The sequence below is a fragment of the Glandiceps talaboti genome, chromosome 20 (genome assembly GCF_964340395.1).
Source record: "Glandiceps talaboti chromosome 20, keGlaTala1.1, whole genome shotgun sequence".
Lineage (NCBI taxonomy): Eukaryota > Metazoa > Hemichordata > Enteropneusta > Spengelidae > Glandiceps > Glandiceps talaboti.
The window spans coordinates 10,187,071-10,205,789 of NC_135568.1; the positions used below are offsets into that span (position 1 = coordinate 10,187,071).

The following is an 18,719-nucleotide window of genomic DNA, read 5'->3' on the forward strand; positions in this document are numbered from 1 at the left end:
GTAAATTGTCAGCAATGGAAATCACAATACACTCAAAAACTTATAATAATATCAACATATTATGTGTGTACATGCATGTGTATTATATTATGAGATCTTACCTCAAAGTTAGTTAGCAATGGTGTGCCAGAATCAATTGCAGATCGTCTAATAAGGTAGTTATTCTTGACATGTTTTGTATTCTGGTTTGGTAAATTTATCACTAAATCTATTTCTTTGTTTTGGATCAATCTGTCAATGAAAATAAAAATATTGTGTCAACAATAAAGTGATCTAAAGAGATTGAGTGAGATCGATCAATTTAGAGAGATCTAGAGAGAGAGAGAGTGATCTAGATCTAGAGAGAGATCTATCGTGAGAGTGAGAGATCTAGAGAAATTGAGCAAGGTTGATCGATCGAGATAAATCTAGACAGATCTAGATGTAGCACTAGAGATCTAGAGTGAGCGAGATCTAGAGAAAGAGAGAGAGAGAGAGAGAGAGCGAGAGAGTTTGACATTTTTCTTGCGTTCAAATCGTGTCTTTAGTATTATCATTTCCATCTTCTGTCCATAGAAGTACGCTTACTCCAGGATTTTTTAAGGATACTACATAAAAACAAATCTAAACAATGGCAAAAGAAGCTAATCTACCCTCCCTCAATAGCCATATATACTATTGTGCCGAAACTGAAGTAATTGCATGCAAGAATTAACAATACATTGTCTATGATCTTACCTAGTGGCTTTAGGTGCCCCTGTATCTTCTTTATCCATTGGAAAACCTACCACTGATGCTTTGATATTGTGTGCGTTCAAATATTCTGCCGTTGCTATGGTTGCATACAACTGTAACCATGGAGATAAGAGGGTCAAAATAGCTATTATATAACAATGTAGTTAAGATATTTTTATATTTTACTTAACTATAGATATCATACTATACAGATATTTGGATTCTAACTAAAGTGGTTATGTAATTGGCTGCTACAATAAAACTATTTTGTTGGTATCAGAAAAACAAAAGATTTTTCATTTTGACCACTAGGAGTGCTCTTCAGAAACGACTTGAGATCAAATAAGAACTGTGCGAGCATGTGGTAATTACAACTAACATTTCTGACATTTATAGAAGATATGCTCCACTTACATTGAAACCAAGCTGATGGAATTTCAGGGCTGTAGGTAGGAACTTAGGTTGGAATGACTGCTGAATTCCAATCAGCAGGTTCTTCTTGGGTATTTTAAAGCCAGTGGATAACAGAGCCTTCAAAAATGCCACGTGGACGTTTGGCCCAAAGCATGCAACCTGAAACATGGAATAACATATATTTATTTACCTATAAAAACAAACAGCATAGTTTTCATGTAACATAGGCTGGAACTGGTTTAAGTGCTAATGACTGGCAAACAAATAATCATTTTTACCAGTGAAGAATCAACAATATACACAGAGCTAGCGAGCAAAGTGTGATGTTTTTGCTCTGTACATGTATGCAATCTGTATGTCTCCAAAGAAAAAGAAAGCGACAGATATGTCAATGTTCCCTGTTGATTGTAGCGAGTGTCCTATTGAGTTAATAATCTTTTTGATGTTAACCTCACAGCAGTACTTTCAGAAATAACTTTCACTGCTTAGATATATTGTTGACTGTTCCGTTGTCAGCATCTCTTTCTGTTTATGGCTTTCATAATTCCAGTTGATGTATACTGATTGACTATACAGACAATATTTGTTTACCTCTCCTGTGGATGCCATTTCACATCTCAGCAAAGGATCTGCATCCCTTAGCCTAGGCCAGGAAAACATTGGTGCCTGCAAATACAAACAAAGTTCATTACAGTAACATAGATTCAAACACATAACTGTTTATTTGTGTTCACAGTGAGATAACATATAACATTGTATGTGTCAATGTCTCTATTTGTTTGTGTAATTTGTAACAAAAAACACTGTGTCAGACGTTAAAAAAAATTGTGTCAGATGCTTAATTGAAACTCTATACTCTCTCTAGTTTGGTAGTACATTGTAAATTGGTAGCAGGAAACAAATACTGTACCCTGCAGGTAAAGTAGGTTTTACAATGTGAGATCCATACTTACTTTAATGCCAACATAGTCTTTGGGAAGTATAGGGTGTTCTAGTGTTGGTAAATTACTGGTATCAACGCCATTACCAATCATAACTTGAGTTGCGATCTTGATCAGATCTGTGTCTATCGTCTTGGAAACAAATGGGAATGATCTGGATGCTCTCAAATTAGTTTCAATCACCTGGCAACAGAAAAGATTTGATTTGAGGAGTCAAAAAAAAAAATGAACTAAAATGGTATATGGTGACTATTAGGTTATCATACTTATGGTAATTAGCATTGATAGAATGCCATGACAAGTGTCAAATGTTTGTAAATAGGAATGGATTCGTTTCTTGTGTTCCTTTTTGTGAATTTTTCCAAAACCCATGCTGATATAAATCCCCTGTGGATAATTCTCACTCTCACTGCACAAAGGCAGTTATCAAAAGATGGCTGACTTTGGCTTTTACAAAGATTTTCAAGTTTCCCAATTATGTCAAATATGATGGAAAGAAAGTTAAAGTAATTTACCATGACATCATCATCCTTGGCAAGGAATTGTGTGTTAAAGGGTCCACTGATGTTAAACCTCTTTGCAATCTTCCTTGTAGCCTCCCTAACCTGGAAAGAATTAGACAGATAGAATAGTATGTTAAGCTTTGATAGTCCTTGATGGTACTACTAATAAGATAACATTAATGTGAGGATCTGGGACTGAATCATAGGTCGTTAAGTTACTCACATTTCCACACTTTATCCCTAAAGCCTGACAAATTACACCCTAAAATAGCTTGTTAAGCTGAAATAAAAGTATGGCTCTACTGATCAGATAACATGAATATGAGGACCTCAAAACAAAATATGTGCCTTTCACCGGAGACTGTGAAGAATTCCTACCTTCCTTAGGGCTTCTTGACTGATGGTGTGTGTTGGTAGGATCAAAGTGGCATCACCAGAATGTACACCAGCATTTTCTACATGTTCATGTACAGCATGGGCAACAACCTGTATTTAGACGTAACAGAAATAGATCACATTTAATGTGTGAAATACAACATCCTTGTATTACTGGGATGCTTTCCATTCATACCTTGTATTTCATTATAATGTAGATGTGATGAAGTACATATACATACATATACATATATATATGTTACTATTGATAGGTATATTTTCAGACAAACAACATATACACTGCTTTATGGAACAAAGACAAACACACAAACATACAAATGCCTTATACATATGCATACATATATGCAAGCATGCATACATGCATACATACATACATACATACATACATACATACATACATACATACATACATACATACATACATACATACATACATACATACATGCATGCATGCATGCATGCATGCATGCATACATACATACATACATACATACATACATACATACATACATACATACATACACATATACATGCATGCATGCATGCATACATACATACATACATACATACATACATGCATGCATGCATGCATACATACATACATACATACATGCATGCATGCATGCATGCATGCATGCATGCATGCATGCATACATACATACATACATACATACATACATACATACATACATACATACATGCATACATGCATACATACATACATACATACATACATACATACATACATACATACATACATACACATATACATGCATGCATGCATGCATACATACATACATACATACATACATACATACATACATACATACATACATGCATATATGCATACATACATACATACATACATACATACATACATGTACATACATACATACATACATACATACATGGTACATACATAATACATACATACATGCATACATACATACATACATACATACATACATACATACATACATACATACATACATACATACATGTATATGCATACAGACAGACAGACAGCCAGACAGACACAGCACACAAAACTGACTTCATCCTCCATTTCTATTTTTTTTAAAATTAATTTGTTGATTTTCTTACAACTCCATCTTGTGCGACGGCATCCATCTCAATTTCTCTAGCACCCTCTACAAACTTAGTAACAACAACAGGATGTTCTGGAGAAACTCTAGTAGCCATCTCCAAGAAATTCTTCAGTTCTTCAGGTCCATATGCAACGTTCATAGCTGAACCACTATAGAGAGAAATATGAAGAAATTTACTAGCTACATTAATAAGTCTCAAAAAAATGAAATCAAATGACTTAAATTTCTGATTTTACGGCAAGTTAATACTACCTCCGAGACAAATAATAAAAGTGGTCATATGGATGAGGATTGTGTATTTATTTTGGATTTTTAAGTAAAACAGTTTTATCACGACTTCCTACTGGACAAATCAATGTGAAACAACATATGCCAAGTCCATGTTTGTATCTCAATAAATTGCAGAAGATTAATAAATGTGTAAAATCTTTGTTATTGTAGATGTAATAAAAAACTTTTCTAGCTTTTCGTAGCTTTTTGCAATTTACTGAGTTACAAACAAGGACTTGGCATATGTTGTTTCACATTGATTTTTCAGTTAGGAAGCCATGATACCCTCCGCTGTTGATGGAGGGTCTATGCTTTCACGCGGTCCTTTCACAGGGCGCTCAGGCTTAGTTAGTTAAGTTTACGAAAAGAAACTGAAACAGACAGACGGACAAATATTAAAAATGTTTTATAAACTAAAAATCCAAAATAAGTACCCAATCCTCATCCATATGGACCTATAATATCTCAAGTTATTCACAATGCCTATCAATACATGTCTACAGTATTTATAAACCTAAAAGGCAGGAAATATTCTAATAATACAAACTATTTGTCGTCTTTTTATCATTTGGGACTACATCTCGCTAAGCCTTAGCAATAATCAGCTATTTTCACCCATATTGTTCATAGATTTTCTATTAATTGCCACAAAAAATTGTCCCAATGCAATCACATTTCAACACAAATAGTTACTAGCACCATACCTTAATACATAGGAAGGTCTAAACAGACATGGATATCCTACACTTGCAGCAAATTCCAGGGCTTCATCCTAGAAGACAAAATCATATACAGAATAATATAGTGTATCTCAGTTATAAGAAAGACAAAAGATTACATTGTTTGACCACTAGGAGTGCTGTTCAAAAGCAGCTTTTAGAAAAGTGAGGTCATGATAGTTGAGAACTATAGCCATCAATCAATCAATCAATCAATCAATCAATCAATCAATCAATCAATCAATCAATCAATCGATTAGCCTCCCTTGAAAGCCCCTGTATCCAATTTGTTATACTTCAATGATACTGTTGGTGCTAGCATCATGTCACTATGTATAAAATATATCAAACAAAATTCTACAACATTCACATATCAATTTACATGATGTGTATTATTAATGGCTATCAATTTAAATGACTGACCGACACTCAATTTGGTATGGAACGAACCATGCATCATGGACTCTACTTACATTACACCTTACAAATAATTTTACTTTGCGACATAAAAATATGGACTGACAGAAATTACTGAAACTATAGAACTAATTTGGTAGGTCAAATTCATGTCGAATAGTTTACTTACCAGTGAGGAGAGTGCTTTCCATGGAGCTTGTTCCACGCCAATATCATCCAAAATGGCCGAATACTTCGATCTGTGTGTATTTAACAATAAACATTATTTAAATGGCACGATTTCACATAAAACAAACAAGCAGCACTGCATAAAGCATACCTCCTGAAGGAGACTAAACCAGAACAAGTTAAAAATGGTCTGTGTTTGTAGTCAAGATATGGAGCAAATATGGAAATTGATTCAAACTTTTTTGATGTAATTATTTTTAAATTACCTTTCTTCAGCAGCATCTATAAGATAAGGATTAGTTCCCAGTATATTGACATCATTTTTGAATAATGGAAGGGCTAAATTGTTTGGTATCTGACCACCAACTGATATGATACAACCACTAGCAGCCTGAAATAACAACATTTCATAAAATAGGTACAAAAATGTGTTGCAAATTTGGCAGATGTTCATTAATTATTTGAATTATAAAATATAGCAAATATGGCAAAAACCAAATTTGTAACTAAATTAATAGCAAATATGGCAGAAATTTATCAGTGACAATAATCAGAACCTCTGCCAACATGGTTTCCGAGCTGTTTTTTTAGTCACAGCTCCACTCCTGTGAAACAAACAGCTTACTTTTGGTATTCATCTGGTTTGAACATTTGAGTCTTCTCATGGTCCTAAACTACTGACAATTGAGTGCGAACATATTGTTATCATTTTTAGCCACATACCTTCATTTTTTAACCTTCTAAACAGCAATGAGCCACATACAGTATAGTGTGGCTTTTTTAGTAAATGAATTATCATACCATTACTACATGTACTATATCAAGGGGAGCACTGATACTAGGGTGAAAATAACTTAATCATTGAAGGGGTATGTTGATAAAATACTGTCATAGAGAGTCTCACCTCTTGTTGATAAATATCCAGAACTCTTTCCAGGGACAATTCTTCAAAGTATAGTCTGTCACATTCATCAAAGTCTGTGCTAACAGTTTCTGGGTTGTGATTCACCACAACCGTTTTATGTCCAAATTCACGCAGAGATCGAATACAGGACACTGCACACCAGTCGAATTCTACTGAGCTACCTGTAGGCGTACATACAACATATTCATATTTAGCTTCATCATTGCGATGCACACCAGTGGTACAATTACCAACGTAAAGGAACCAAACCTACATTTAAGTCATTACCACAATGCCCACCAGTGATAGAACTAGCAAACGTAAAGTTTGGCAAAGCATATGAACCGTTGAAATGTTACTTTTATTTGCACTTTAGATTATCTCATACATGATTGGGAGTTCAGTAAAAAATGTTTGGAAATCACAAGAAGATACACAATAAATGAAAACATAGCAACTGTAGCATGAATGTGTTTTTACCTATATGATATGGACCACATCCTAACACCATTGTACCATGGTCATTAAACAACAGATCGTGTTCCTGAAACAGAAAGTTGGATTACTATATGTTAATGTTGGTGGCGCTCTATGTTTGATTACCATGCTTCAACACTGAGGGCACTCTAACTAAATTAGAAACATGTTTTGGCAACATCACAAGAGTTAGGTAGAACACTATTCTTAATTGAGAACTTTGGTGCTTATAATTTTATATCGCAAAAAACAGCCCATTGCAAAATACATCAAGAACCACTTATTCTTGATTTCTTAATTTGCACAAATTCAAAAAATGCAGAAGAAAATCGGAGTGACTTACCATTCCATTGTATGTACAGTACAGGTAGTTTGTCATTGCTGGGTATTCCGCAGCCATGGTATCAATCTGTAACAGTAAATAAGAACTGTGACTTATTTGCAATAAAGCAAACCTAGATATTTTCACCACTAGAAAATCTTACGATTTTACAATCTTCAGCTAGTTCTCACAGACTAATTTATACTACGGTAATTACCAGACTGGTACATTGTATTCATGTACAAGAAGGTCTTTTTGTCACTTATTTTTGCATTTAGCAAAATAAATGAAAATAAGTCTTCACATGCACTTCCATCATAACCCTGCTGTCAAAATAAATGATGCAGTGAGACAATTTTGACTTTTGGAGCAAACATAAGTTATTTTGTTCTCAGCTTTCCCTCAAAAAAAAATTGCAGACATTTACTCAAAACAATGTTATTAACCCTTTCATGACTGGAGACGAGTTTTAAATAATATGGGGACCCAATTTATATGAACATTTTCATAGTTATAATAATATTACTTCATTACGAAATAACATTTCTTTAATTCCAGTCTAAAATGAAGTTGATATATGCCAAAAACTTACATAAAAACAAGAATTTTGTTCAAATAATTTTGGTGGCAAAGTTTTCAGTACTGAATGGGTTAAATCCATTAAGCAGCACAGATCCATACTATAACTATTAATAATCTGAGACCAAGAATTCAAAATTAGGGTTAACATAAACTTACCTGTTTGACCCAGGGTTTAATATTTCGCTGTTGTCGTAATGTTCGTGCATCTGACTCGCTAACCCCAATGCAGTTACCAATCTGTTTATCAGAGAATCCGGCTTCCTTGGAGTGTTTGATCACCTCTGTTGGAATGGTATTACTGTTGGAAGGAGAAAGAATTCTGAGTGTGTTTTCCTGGTTTCATTTCATCTCTACTATAAATGCTCTAATTCTAGTTTAGTTTGATATAATACTTTGGTTAACATAGTATGTGCCTTAGAAATAAATATTGTTATATTGTTCCAGTAAACTCATACCCATATTCTAAATTCAAATAGAATACATCTGGGGTCATTATGCAAATTTCAGAAGTAGAGGTCAAAATGGTCCCAAAATAAACCCACATTAAAATCCAATATGGCTGCCAAATCCAATATGGCTACCAAATACTATACTAATGGGAAAATAAAAGTTGGTTTCCTTGACAACAAGGTGGTGAACCCCCATATTTGTCTTACAATTATTTCAAAAGGATCAAGGAACATGCATTTATATGGCAAAGTCTGAAGAGATTCTAATGATTTTTATTTTCAGGCAAATCAGTTAAATTGAAATGACCTTAAATCAATCTGGAAAGGTTTTACGCCATGCAATTGTTTTTGTTAAGACATAAACTGTGTGTACATTTTTATTTCAATATATGCTTAATGTATGGAACCACGTCACTGTAATTTCTCTATGTAAGATAATAAACTTTTCTTGTATCTTCTTAATAGTCACAGTTATATTCATTTAGGATCTTAAAGTATAAAAATCTTCTTTAATATCAATCTTGTCAGAGCTTCAAGCCATTATAGTACTCGTTCACAACCATTGCAACAGTTTTGATAAGTACAGATACTCTGATTACGAAAGTAATATTTTGTACCTGGTATATTGTTGAAGTTGTTTATCTTGTGCTACAATTCGTTGTAATTTATGCAGAAACCATGGATCAATGGCCGTCATGTCATGAATCCGTTGCATTGTGTAGCCATCATGTATTGCCTGAAAGGGGACACCAAAATATTACTATTAAAATTCGAACAATTTTTAAGACTTTCACAACATATTGCCTATTCCTTTCACAAAGGTGAAGATATCCTATTAGTACATCCCTGCCTCCTCATCACATACAATATACACATAGTACAACATTAAATGGGAATGTCAAGAAATAAAAGTGTATTTTCATGAACTTTGAATTCTTTATTGTTCTTTCACTGATGGGTCTTTAGCAGGAGACATGGATATGTATTAGATTAACGATAAATATTTGTGACCCTAATTGCTTATTTCCGTCAGATAAATAGTCTTGCTATATCTTAAGTTACAGTGTAGAATGTAAAGTTTCTTATTAGATTCTGTGTGGTTATATCAAACAGAGCTAGTGAACACTAACATGAAAAGGGCTGTAAAAAGCCATATATAAACAGCAATATAATTTATCAATCAATTACCTTGCATATAGAATGTATTCTGGTACTTGATGGGATCTTGATATCATCATTTAGATTATCACGGAATGGTTTGCCCATTGGCATCTTTGGCACAAAACCATCTATAGATGGATGAATCATACGTAATGCTTTCTGTAAACTTTCTTCAAAGGTTCTACCAATAGCCATCACCTGAATACAAGTAAACAATGGGAATCGAAATATATGTATTATATTCATAATATATATAATAGTAGCTTAAAGCGTAACTGGATCTACAGTGGTATGTTTTAAATACATGTAATACATCATGTATTAGAAATGAATGGCTCATGAGTGCCAGCGAGGGTTATTAACAATAATATTTGCACAAAGCGCTTGCTAGAGGTGGTCTCTGAGGCTATATACATGTACATTCATGAAGTGAGTGAGAGAGCATTTGAACAAGCTGTGAGCATGGGTTAAAATATCCAAAGTGCCAACACTGGCTCATATTTTAAGGAATTCTGTGATTATTACTTTGTTCATCAAAACTGCACATTTTATTAAAATGTAACTGAGCGTAATTTTGTGCACATACAGGTATGGAATAATGTTTCATTATAGTCTGAATACAAAATAATGCATGTATATAAAAGTAATCACTGGTGCATGATGTGATGTATAATAAAGTGCACATAGCCAAACCCTTGTTCAGATTAATATAATTATAATTTACACTTTTTAAAATTTGTTAAATATCTTGTCCACCTGAATCACAATTGCAATAGGTCTTTCCAAAATTTGCCATGGTGGCGCTCTACTTCCTGTCTGTGTGTACCTTGGGGTATACATGTAGGTTACTCGGTTAATCATAGAGCATTGCACAAAGCGCATATGAAAAACATCCCTGATTTACACTTCTACAGAATACTGAGGGACAAAGCTCTTAAGAAACAGTACTATGAGGTGATGATACCCTGAATTTGAGCGAGGGCGCTGTATTCTCAATTTCCTGTTTGCAGTCTGCAATGGCCTATTCAAAGATGCCATATCATTTAAGTGACTTTGGTAGTAATGTCTATGGATCCCTGTTAACCATTAGTCATATTTGACCTGTGACCTTAAGACTCCTTACCTCACCAACACTTTTCATGGAACTTCCTATCTCCTTTGATGTTCCTTGGAAACGGTCTAAATCCCATCGTGGAATCTTTGTAACAATGTAGTCTAGACTGGGTTCAAAACATGCTGTGGTAGATTCAGTGGTAGCGTTCTTGATGTCAGGAAGGTAAATACCCAGCCCTAGCTTGGCAGCAATAAATGCTAACGGATATCTGAAATAGAGCATATCACAAAATATTACTCCAGTTCGCTGAAAGACAAAAGATTGCACAGTTTTGCCACTAGGAGTGCTGTACGGAAGCACCCTTTGGATCAGAAAGGATGGCTATGATAGTTCAAGTACTGTGGTTTCTTTTGAAAAAATTTGAACTTTCTGGCAAAATTTGGCATTGTCAACTAAGGAACTATTTAATAAACAACTTAACTACACTTGTATGGCAACGTGTAAACCAGACGAAAATTTACCATGGCAACAATCAAAACAACAAAGTAACAATAACTAGTGACGTAACTACCATAGATGCAACAATGTAGACAGAAATGTTACCATAGCAACAACAAAGACATGGTAAAAGAGTAACCACTAGAACTACCACACAACATAATTACATGTCTATGTAAACAGGGGGAAAGGTTACCATGGCAACACTAGTAACCATAACACCAACTCACCCGGTAGCTTTTGAAGCCAAAGCAGAACTCCTTGATAATCTGGCATTGACTTCAATGATACAGTATTCAAGTGATTTAGGATGTAACGCATACTGTATGTTACATTCACCGATAATACCGAGATGTCGAACCACTTTGATGGCAGTCTCACGTAACATGTGGTATTCTTGGTTACTAAGTGTCTGACTTGGTGCTACAACAATGGAGTCACCTAGAAAGAAACAAAAATTTGGTGTTAGAAGTCAGAGATCTTATTTCCTTCTTTTCACAAGGCTAGTCCCACAAAATATGTGGTATTCTTGGTTGAGAGTCTGAATAACTGGTGCTGCAATGGAGTCACCTAGGAACAAAACAAACTTTAATATTACGATCATTCTTGTTCAAGTTTGTTGTACAAACTGCAGTCAGTCCAATTAGAAAAGGACACATCAATTTGGCGACATGTAAAAATATTTTATCGCCCAAGATGGGCAGAATAAGTCAGACTGGACATTTCCTTTCATTTACAACACTAGTTCTTGCAACGTAATCATGCAATAGTCAAAGACATCTTTCTATATTATTTGTTATTCAAATGGCTGTCGCCTCAGAGTACCACATACACGTACAAACAGATTTAAGTTTAGTTTCGTGCCAAGATCAATTCAATTCAACTTATTAATAACATGTGATCACTGCTAAATGTATTTTTTTGTAGGAATTGTAATCTCTACTTTTCATGGATTTAATATTTGTGTCGCTGTCAATGCAAAGAAATTTCAATGTTTGTCATGACGAATTAAGTAATTATTATTATTATTATTATTATTATTATTATTATTATAATTATTATTATTTCACATGTATTAGTACTTACCAGTGTGGACACCCAATGGATCAAAGTTCTCCATATTACAGACGGTAACACAGTTATCGGCGGCATCACGTACTACTTCGTATTCAATTTCCTTCCATCCTAGAAGTGACTTCTCGATCAAAACTTGGGTGGACATGGCTAGAGCCTGGCAAAAACAAGAAACAAACACTTTTTGGTAAAAAAAATATATATTTTCCCATTTGTAAGATATCTGCTAAAAGAACTACAGAAAAAAAATGGTCCTGAACAAAAACCCGATCCTATCCACAAATGTATTCTAGACTATCGATCCATTAGTACTTTAAATGCAAACATATCAGATTCAAACATTGGGCTTGATTTCAAATTATAAAATCTCTCAAAATATAATGAATATGTTTAGCTCTGTATAGAGTGGGTTGTGGAGAGGCCATGCTCCATACTAATTCATTCAGTCCAGAACTTTTTCGGTATGAAACAACAATGTTTATCCTGGCATCATCACATACAGCAATTGTAAGTTATATGTTTGATGTTTATATATGATTATTACTGAAAATGCATCAAACTGAGTGAAAACAATAACATTACCTTGGTGACAATATCTTTGAGTTGTTCCCTGTTATTTGCCAGACCTGATCCCAATCCTCCTAGGGCATATGCAGCCCTAACCATGACTGGATAGCCAATCTCATTAGCTGCATCAAGTGCATCTGGAAGCTAAAGAATGGCATCAAATTCCGAAATTAGATGTATTGCTGCAACAAGTATTTAGAATCGGCTGCAGAGTCTTCTAAATGGTTGTAAAAGGTGACAATCACATTCTCATCATCACACACAGCATCTTTTATATAGGAATGTCTAATAGTGAACAAAGAGACCAACTTACATTTTCTACAGCCAGACTTGGTGCAATATTTTCATTTATTTCTAGAAGTTTTTCTGCAAAGGTATGTCTGTCTTCAGTAGCCATTATGGACGTTATTGGTGTTCCTAAAACCTAAAAGAAAAGAACATTATCAGAGTTATAAGGTGAGTGTAAGTAGTTTGTAAGGTACACCGTGATGGGCGCCCTCAATCATTGGTCAGTGTCTTTCACTGATAGGCTTAACATTACACATTGTATCGTAGAGACTGAAGGATAAAAAGCAAGGTTTACAAAGGGTGTGTATACTGATGACAGAAAAAGTGTGGAATATGACAGAACCCCATGATGTATGTGTGATTGTCAGGGTGGCATAATTAGGATATTTGCATTGGTGCTTGCTGTGTTCTCTGTGGACTCAAAGACTGAAGTGTGATGGAAAACACAAGCAGAACTGCAAATACCCAGCTTAACCACATTGGCACTCACACATCTGTTATCATTGTATTATATTCATCTATAAACAGCAAAGTTTGTAAAAATAAATAAATAAATAATTTAAAAAAAATATATATCTGTGTTCATGGGAGTACTGCATTGGCACTCACACATGGGATTCTGTTATCACTGTATTATTATTATTTATTTACAAACAGCAAAGTTTGTAAAAAAAAAAAAAAAAAAAAAAAAATCAACTGTGCTCATGTGAGTACATGGAATGGTTGCACTCATTTGCATACAGCATTATTTTTGGTACTACAATGCAAATGACATGTAGATATTCTGTAAGTTCATAGAAAATACTTTCCCATGTAATTGCATAAATGCACTCGTTTTATGCAATAACTGTTGACCTACCTTGACCCCATATTCTTGTAGTACACCACTCTTATAGAGTTCTACACCACAATTCAATGCAGTCTGGCCACCCATGGACAATAAAATACCATCTGGTTTTTCACGTTTGATAACCTCTGTTACAAACTCTGGAGTAACTGGTAGGAAATACACACTGTCTGCCTGTAGGTTGAAGACAATAATAATCGTGATCAGATGAGGACAATAATTCCTACTTTATGAAATAAATTTCATCATGAATGAGTCATAAATATGCAAATATGCATAAGTTGTCATCTATATGCAAATAACATACAAATGTAGTCATAAATATGCAAATGATGTGGAAAAAAGCTATTATATGTAAATAATATACAAATGCAGTCATCAATATGCAAATGATATCGAACAAGTTATATATATGTAAATAATACACAAATGCAGTCATTGATATGCAAATTATACAGAAAAAGTTATATCGATGTAAATAATATACAAATGTAGTCATCAATATGCATATTCAGTGTGAAAATAATATTATGCAAATGTAATCATCAATATGCAAATAATACGCAATGACACCAGCAATGGACCTACAAACTGGTTCCACTTCATGAATATTCATGACAAAATGAAAGAAATACAAACACTTTCATAACAATTTGTACAGTTACTTTCCATCAGACTACAGAGGGCAGTATAATCTATTGTCAATGTTTATGCCTCGATTTGTACTGAAGTAATACTGTAACAGTAATTTTATTGTAAATATTCCTCTTCACCTACCTGTTTATCTCCATATGCATTGGTCTGTACTGACGCAATGTTTGGGTTCATTAGAACTGTTTTTACATTCTCTTCCTGAAAATAAAAAACAATCCATACAAAATGACTCAAAATTATGATATATCTTTTAAAATAATTTTTACTCCATTACTCATAGGAATGAAAATATGAACATGACCAGTGTAGAAGATTTACTGTACACTGTTCAACCCTTCATTAGAAATCAGTTCGTTCAGATTTCTAAAATTTGCTGTCAATCAGAAAAAAAATTCAAAACTGAACTTTTCCCCAAGAAAGGAAAAAATCCTAGCTTTCAATGCCAAAGATTTTTGAAAAATCAAGTCAAACTGTCCCTTATTTTATCGTGTACATAATGTGCAATGGCAACTGAATTGTGAGTCCATTTATCATCTTTGTAAAAAAAATCTTCACTATGATAGAACTGAACAAAGTTAGATTAGTGTGCCCTGTAAACTGAATTGCCTTACCTTCAATGCTTTGATGGCCTGAGAACCTGAATAATCAAATTCACCTGCTTGTCCAATAGAAAGTCCTCCAGACCCCAACATCAGCACTTTAGCCACCTGTAAATGTATCATATGGTTTGGGTTTTTTTTGGGTGTTTTTTAAAAAAATTTTTTTTTACATTTTTGTTACAATTAATGTTAAAAGGACAACTGTTCAAATCATGTTATATTCAAATTTTGCTCTGTATTTTTGTGTCTGTAAATTGTGTTTGCCTAATAATACACTTTAAAGCCTGCCACTCTATTTTTAGGATGTAATTAGAGAGATACAGAAACAAAGTCCTTTAAAAGGTTATCAAACCTAATACCTTGTTCATAAGTCTGAAATGGTTATACATTTCTTTTGTACATTAATGTTATATGTAATATGGCTCTGTGTGCGAGAGTGTGTGTGTGTGATACTGCATACATGCACATACATGTGTGTACATGTCAACCTGTTTCCATGAATATTTGTATGTATGTATGTATGTATGTATGTATGTATGTATATATGTATGTACATGTATGTATGTATGTATGTATGTATGTATGTATGTATGTATGTAGAAAAATATATGCATAAGGAAAGAGTTATACAGTCCGAATAAATGAATACAATCTGACTTTTCTAATCAAAATTCTTTATCAAGGATATCAAGGCACGAGGTATAGCAGTTAACAACCCGACTATACATCTGCATGTTATGGAATAGAACGACTATCGCGCGAGTACTTGTCAATGGTTAGATATGCGCAAATAGATTTTAAATTCATGTGCACCAAAAAGTACCCTATAGAACATGCCTAAAAGATGGAATAAGTGAGTGTAGTTAGATATTAAGGAATGATGTAAATAATCTATTAATTCCATGGGGTTCCATGCAGCATTTCGAGACGGAAAATGATTTCCTCCTCCTTCAACCTCAATCGATCCTCATCTCCCAGTATGTATGTATGTATGTATTTATGTATGTATGTATGTATGTATGTACATGTACATGTATGTATGTATGTATGTATGTATGTATGTATGTATGTATGTATGTACATGTACGTATGTATGTATGTATGTATGTGTGTATGTGTGTGTGTGTGTGTGTATGTATGTATGTATGTATGTATGTATGTATGTATGTATGTATGTGTGTGTGTGTATGTGTGTGTGTGTGTGTATGTGTGTGTGTGTGTGTGTATGTATGTATGTATGGATGTATGTATGTATGGATGTATGTATGTATGTATGTATGTATGTATGTATGTATGTATGTACATGTACGTATGTATGTATGTATGTATGTATGTGTGTGTGTGTGTGTATGTGTGTGTGTGTGTATGTGTGTGTGTGTGTGTGTGTGTGTGTGTGTATGTATGTATGCATGGATGTATGTATGTATGTATGTATGTATGTATGTATGTATGTATGTATGTATGTATGTATGTATGTATGTATGTATGTATGTATGTATGTATGTATGTATGTATGTACTGGTATGTATGTATCTAACATTTCCCTGTTCTGGCCGACAATTATTTATTATGTCAAACTGTCTGTTTACTGGCTGTAGACAGCATATTGGCAATGACTTGGCCGTTGAGAAAAGATTGAGTTATTAGTAATTCAGTACAAAACATGACTTGAATTTTCAACTAGTTTCGCTCTCAAGTGGGATTTTTCAATGACATTACTCTTAAGTAATTAGAACCCTTGGTCTTAAATACAAGATCTAATTATTACTAATTTGAAAGTTCTTACATTTGGAGGTTCTGGTAAGTTGAGGGGTGTTCCCAGTGCTTTCACTAATGTCTTCTTTCCAGTCCTTACAATATCCATGAAACTGTCAAACATAAACTGAAGCAGAAAAAATAGACAAATTTATACCTGAAATTTGCATACATCAACAACCTTAACACTTGTGAAATGATCAGACATGTACGTGTTACTGTATAATAACAGTTACAGGGTTTGAAGGTAGCAGTACCGATAGTCATGCATCTAAAGACCACTGGATTTCTGTTTTGGAGCACCAATCCAATTTCCAGTGGTCCATTTGGACCACTAAGCACTGTACATGCTTTCTGGTGAGTAGGCTCTTTTCATGCTGTATCTAACAGGCATGTGTAAAGTCTGGTCTGATGCAAAAAAAAGGACACATGATTCCAAAAGAATTTGCAAATTTTAATATAGAATAAATTTCATTAAAAAAGAAACCGTTTCCCAATAATCACTTTAAAACTATATGTATAATCACAAAATTACCGTACCTCAGTGTCTGTAGGTCCACCCCTGGCTTCAGGATGAAATTGTGCAGTGAAAAATGGCTTGGTTTCATGCATTATACCCTGAAAAAGAAACGCTTTGAAATAATTTGTTGCAATTATCAGTTTCTTTTGTAGTTGGAACATAATTCAAGCAAACAAAGTTTCAACAAAGTTTGTCAATGTGAACAAAGCATTACTTGCAGGTACATTTAGTAGTACATTTAGTAGTGCTATTAAATTAATTAACAAGTAACCCCTTCTTATTTCATGTTTCTCATCATAACAATTTCTGGAAACAATAATAAATAGCGTGGTAAATTTAATCAAACCCTAAATGGGTTCGAACCCTGAACGCGGTGGTAAGAGGCAAGTGGTTTAACCACTCAGCCACCAATAACCCAGGTCCAGGAGGGGGATTTCCCTCTGCAATAAAACTTTGACAAATTATAGTTGCCCAGGAGTTATTTCACTATGTATCAAAATGACATATGTGCTTATATTGTTGTACTTTATTGTACTACAGCCAGTTACAGTCCATTATATGTTAGTATTCACTGGCTCTGTTTGATACAACATGGAGAAACCAATAAAAAAACAGCACATGCTACACTTTAAGATAGCAAGATTGAATGAATATAGTTTCTTTTTTGCAACATTTTGTCTAATGAAATGAACGTTGTATGTCACCGTGCACACATCAAATGCAAAGATATCAAAACATTGATGCTCGCGTGTCTGAATCTAGTTACAATATTTTTTAAACGGTTTACTTCATTCAGACAAAATGTATCAAGAAATTGCTAAATAATGTAGAATGTACAGTTTCTGTTTGGTTTCTGTGTGGTCGTACCAAACAGAACCTGTGAATGGTAACTTGATGTGGGCTGTAAAAATGACCTCTCACTCACCTCATTACTTTTGTCATTAGCATTGACAAATATTGGTTTCCATCCTTCAGGCAGTGTAGTATCATCAACAGCAAAACCATGATTTTGTGAAGTAATGAATGCTTGACCATTCAGTAAATTAACAACTGGTTGGTTGTGACCTCTGAAAGTATACATTACATAGTATTATTGTTTGGTAAAAATTAAGTTAAAATAATTAAGAACAGTACCTGACTTTGAATAATCTAAAACAGTGCCCCCCATCCCCCACATACCCTAGGTTTTGATGTTATAGCGCCCTCTACATGTAGTATATAGTTCAAACCGTAGCCAAACTGGTCCAGATGCTGAGTAGGCTCTGACAAGATTTAGTGTACAAGTAGAAAAGTGATGACTTTGGATACTCTATTTTC

At 34.0% G+C, this 18,719-nt stretch overlaps 2 protein-coding genes across 6 annotated transcripts in view; one reads left to right on the top strand and one right to left on the bottom strand.

Moving 5' to 3' along the window:
* LOC144450435 (protein transport protein Sec61 subunit beta-like) overlaps window positions 1–18,719 on the top strand; it is a 296,273-nt gene that overhangs the window by 43,106 nt on the left and 234,448 nt on the right. The window lies entirely within an intron of this gene.
* Window positions 1–18,719, bottom strand: part of LOC144451065 (carbamoyl-phosphate synthase [ammonia], mitochondrial-like) — a 45,457-nt gene that overhangs the window by 3,695 nt on the left and 23,043 nt on the right. For all 5 annotated transcript variants that reach the window (XM_078141827.1, XM_078141828.1, XM_078141825.1 and 2 more), the window contains 28 exons: window positions 18,328–18,469; window positions 17,423–17,500; window positions 16,914–17,009; window positions 15,140–15,235; window positions 14,652–14,726; window positions 13,887–14,048; window positions 13,053–13,163; window positions 12,755–12,883; window positions 12,185–12,329; window positions 11,329–11,539; window positions 10,670–10,868; window positions 9,574–9,744; window positions 9,003–9,121; window positions 8,093–8,234; window positions 7,376–7,441; window positions 7,036–7,099; window positions 6,556–6,737; window positions 5,918–6,042; window positions 5,653–5,722; window positions 5,052–5,119; window positions 4,073–4,226; window positions 2,951–3,058; window positions 2,585–2,674; window positions 2,082–2,252; window positions 1,720–1,794; window positions 1,129–1,287; window positions 718–827; window positions 102–231 (listed from right to left, as the gene is read on the bottom strand). In XM_078141827.1, coding sequence (XP_077997953.1) covers window positions 102–231; window positions 718–827; window positions 1,129–1,287; window positions 1,720–1,794; window positions 2,082–2,252; window positions 2,585–2,674; window positions 2,951–3,058; window positions 4,073–4,226; window positions 5,052–5,119; window positions 5,653–5,722; window positions 5,918–6,042; window positions 6,556–6,737; window positions 7,036–7,099; window positions 7,376–7,441; window positions 8,093–8,234; window positions 9,003–9,121; window positions 9,574–9,744; window positions 10,670–10,868; window positions 11,329–11,539; window positions 12,185–12,329; window positions 12,755–12,883; window positions 13,053–13,163; window positions 13,887–14,048; window positions 14,652–14,726; window positions 15,140–15,235; window positions 16,914–17,009; window positions 17,423–17,500; window positions 18,328–18,469 — 3,448 coding nt within the window. The remainder of the gene's footprint in view (window positions 1–101; window positions 232–717; window positions 828–1,128; window positions 1,288–1,719; window positions 1,795–2,081; window positions 2,253–2,584; window positions 2,675–2,950; window positions 3,059–4,072; window positions 4,227–5,051; window positions 5,120–5,652; window positions 5,723–5,917; window positions 6,043–6,555; window positions 6,738–7,035; window positions 7,100–7,375; window positions 7,442–8,092; window positions 8,235–9,002; window positions 9,122–9,573; window positions 9,745–10,669; window positions 10,869–11,328; window positions 11,540–12,184; window positions 12,330–12,754; window positions 12,884–13,052; window positions 13,164–13,886; window positions 14,049–14,651; window positions 14,727–15,139; window positions 15,236–16,913; window positions 17,010–17,422; window positions 17,501–18,327; window positions 18,470–18,719) is intronic.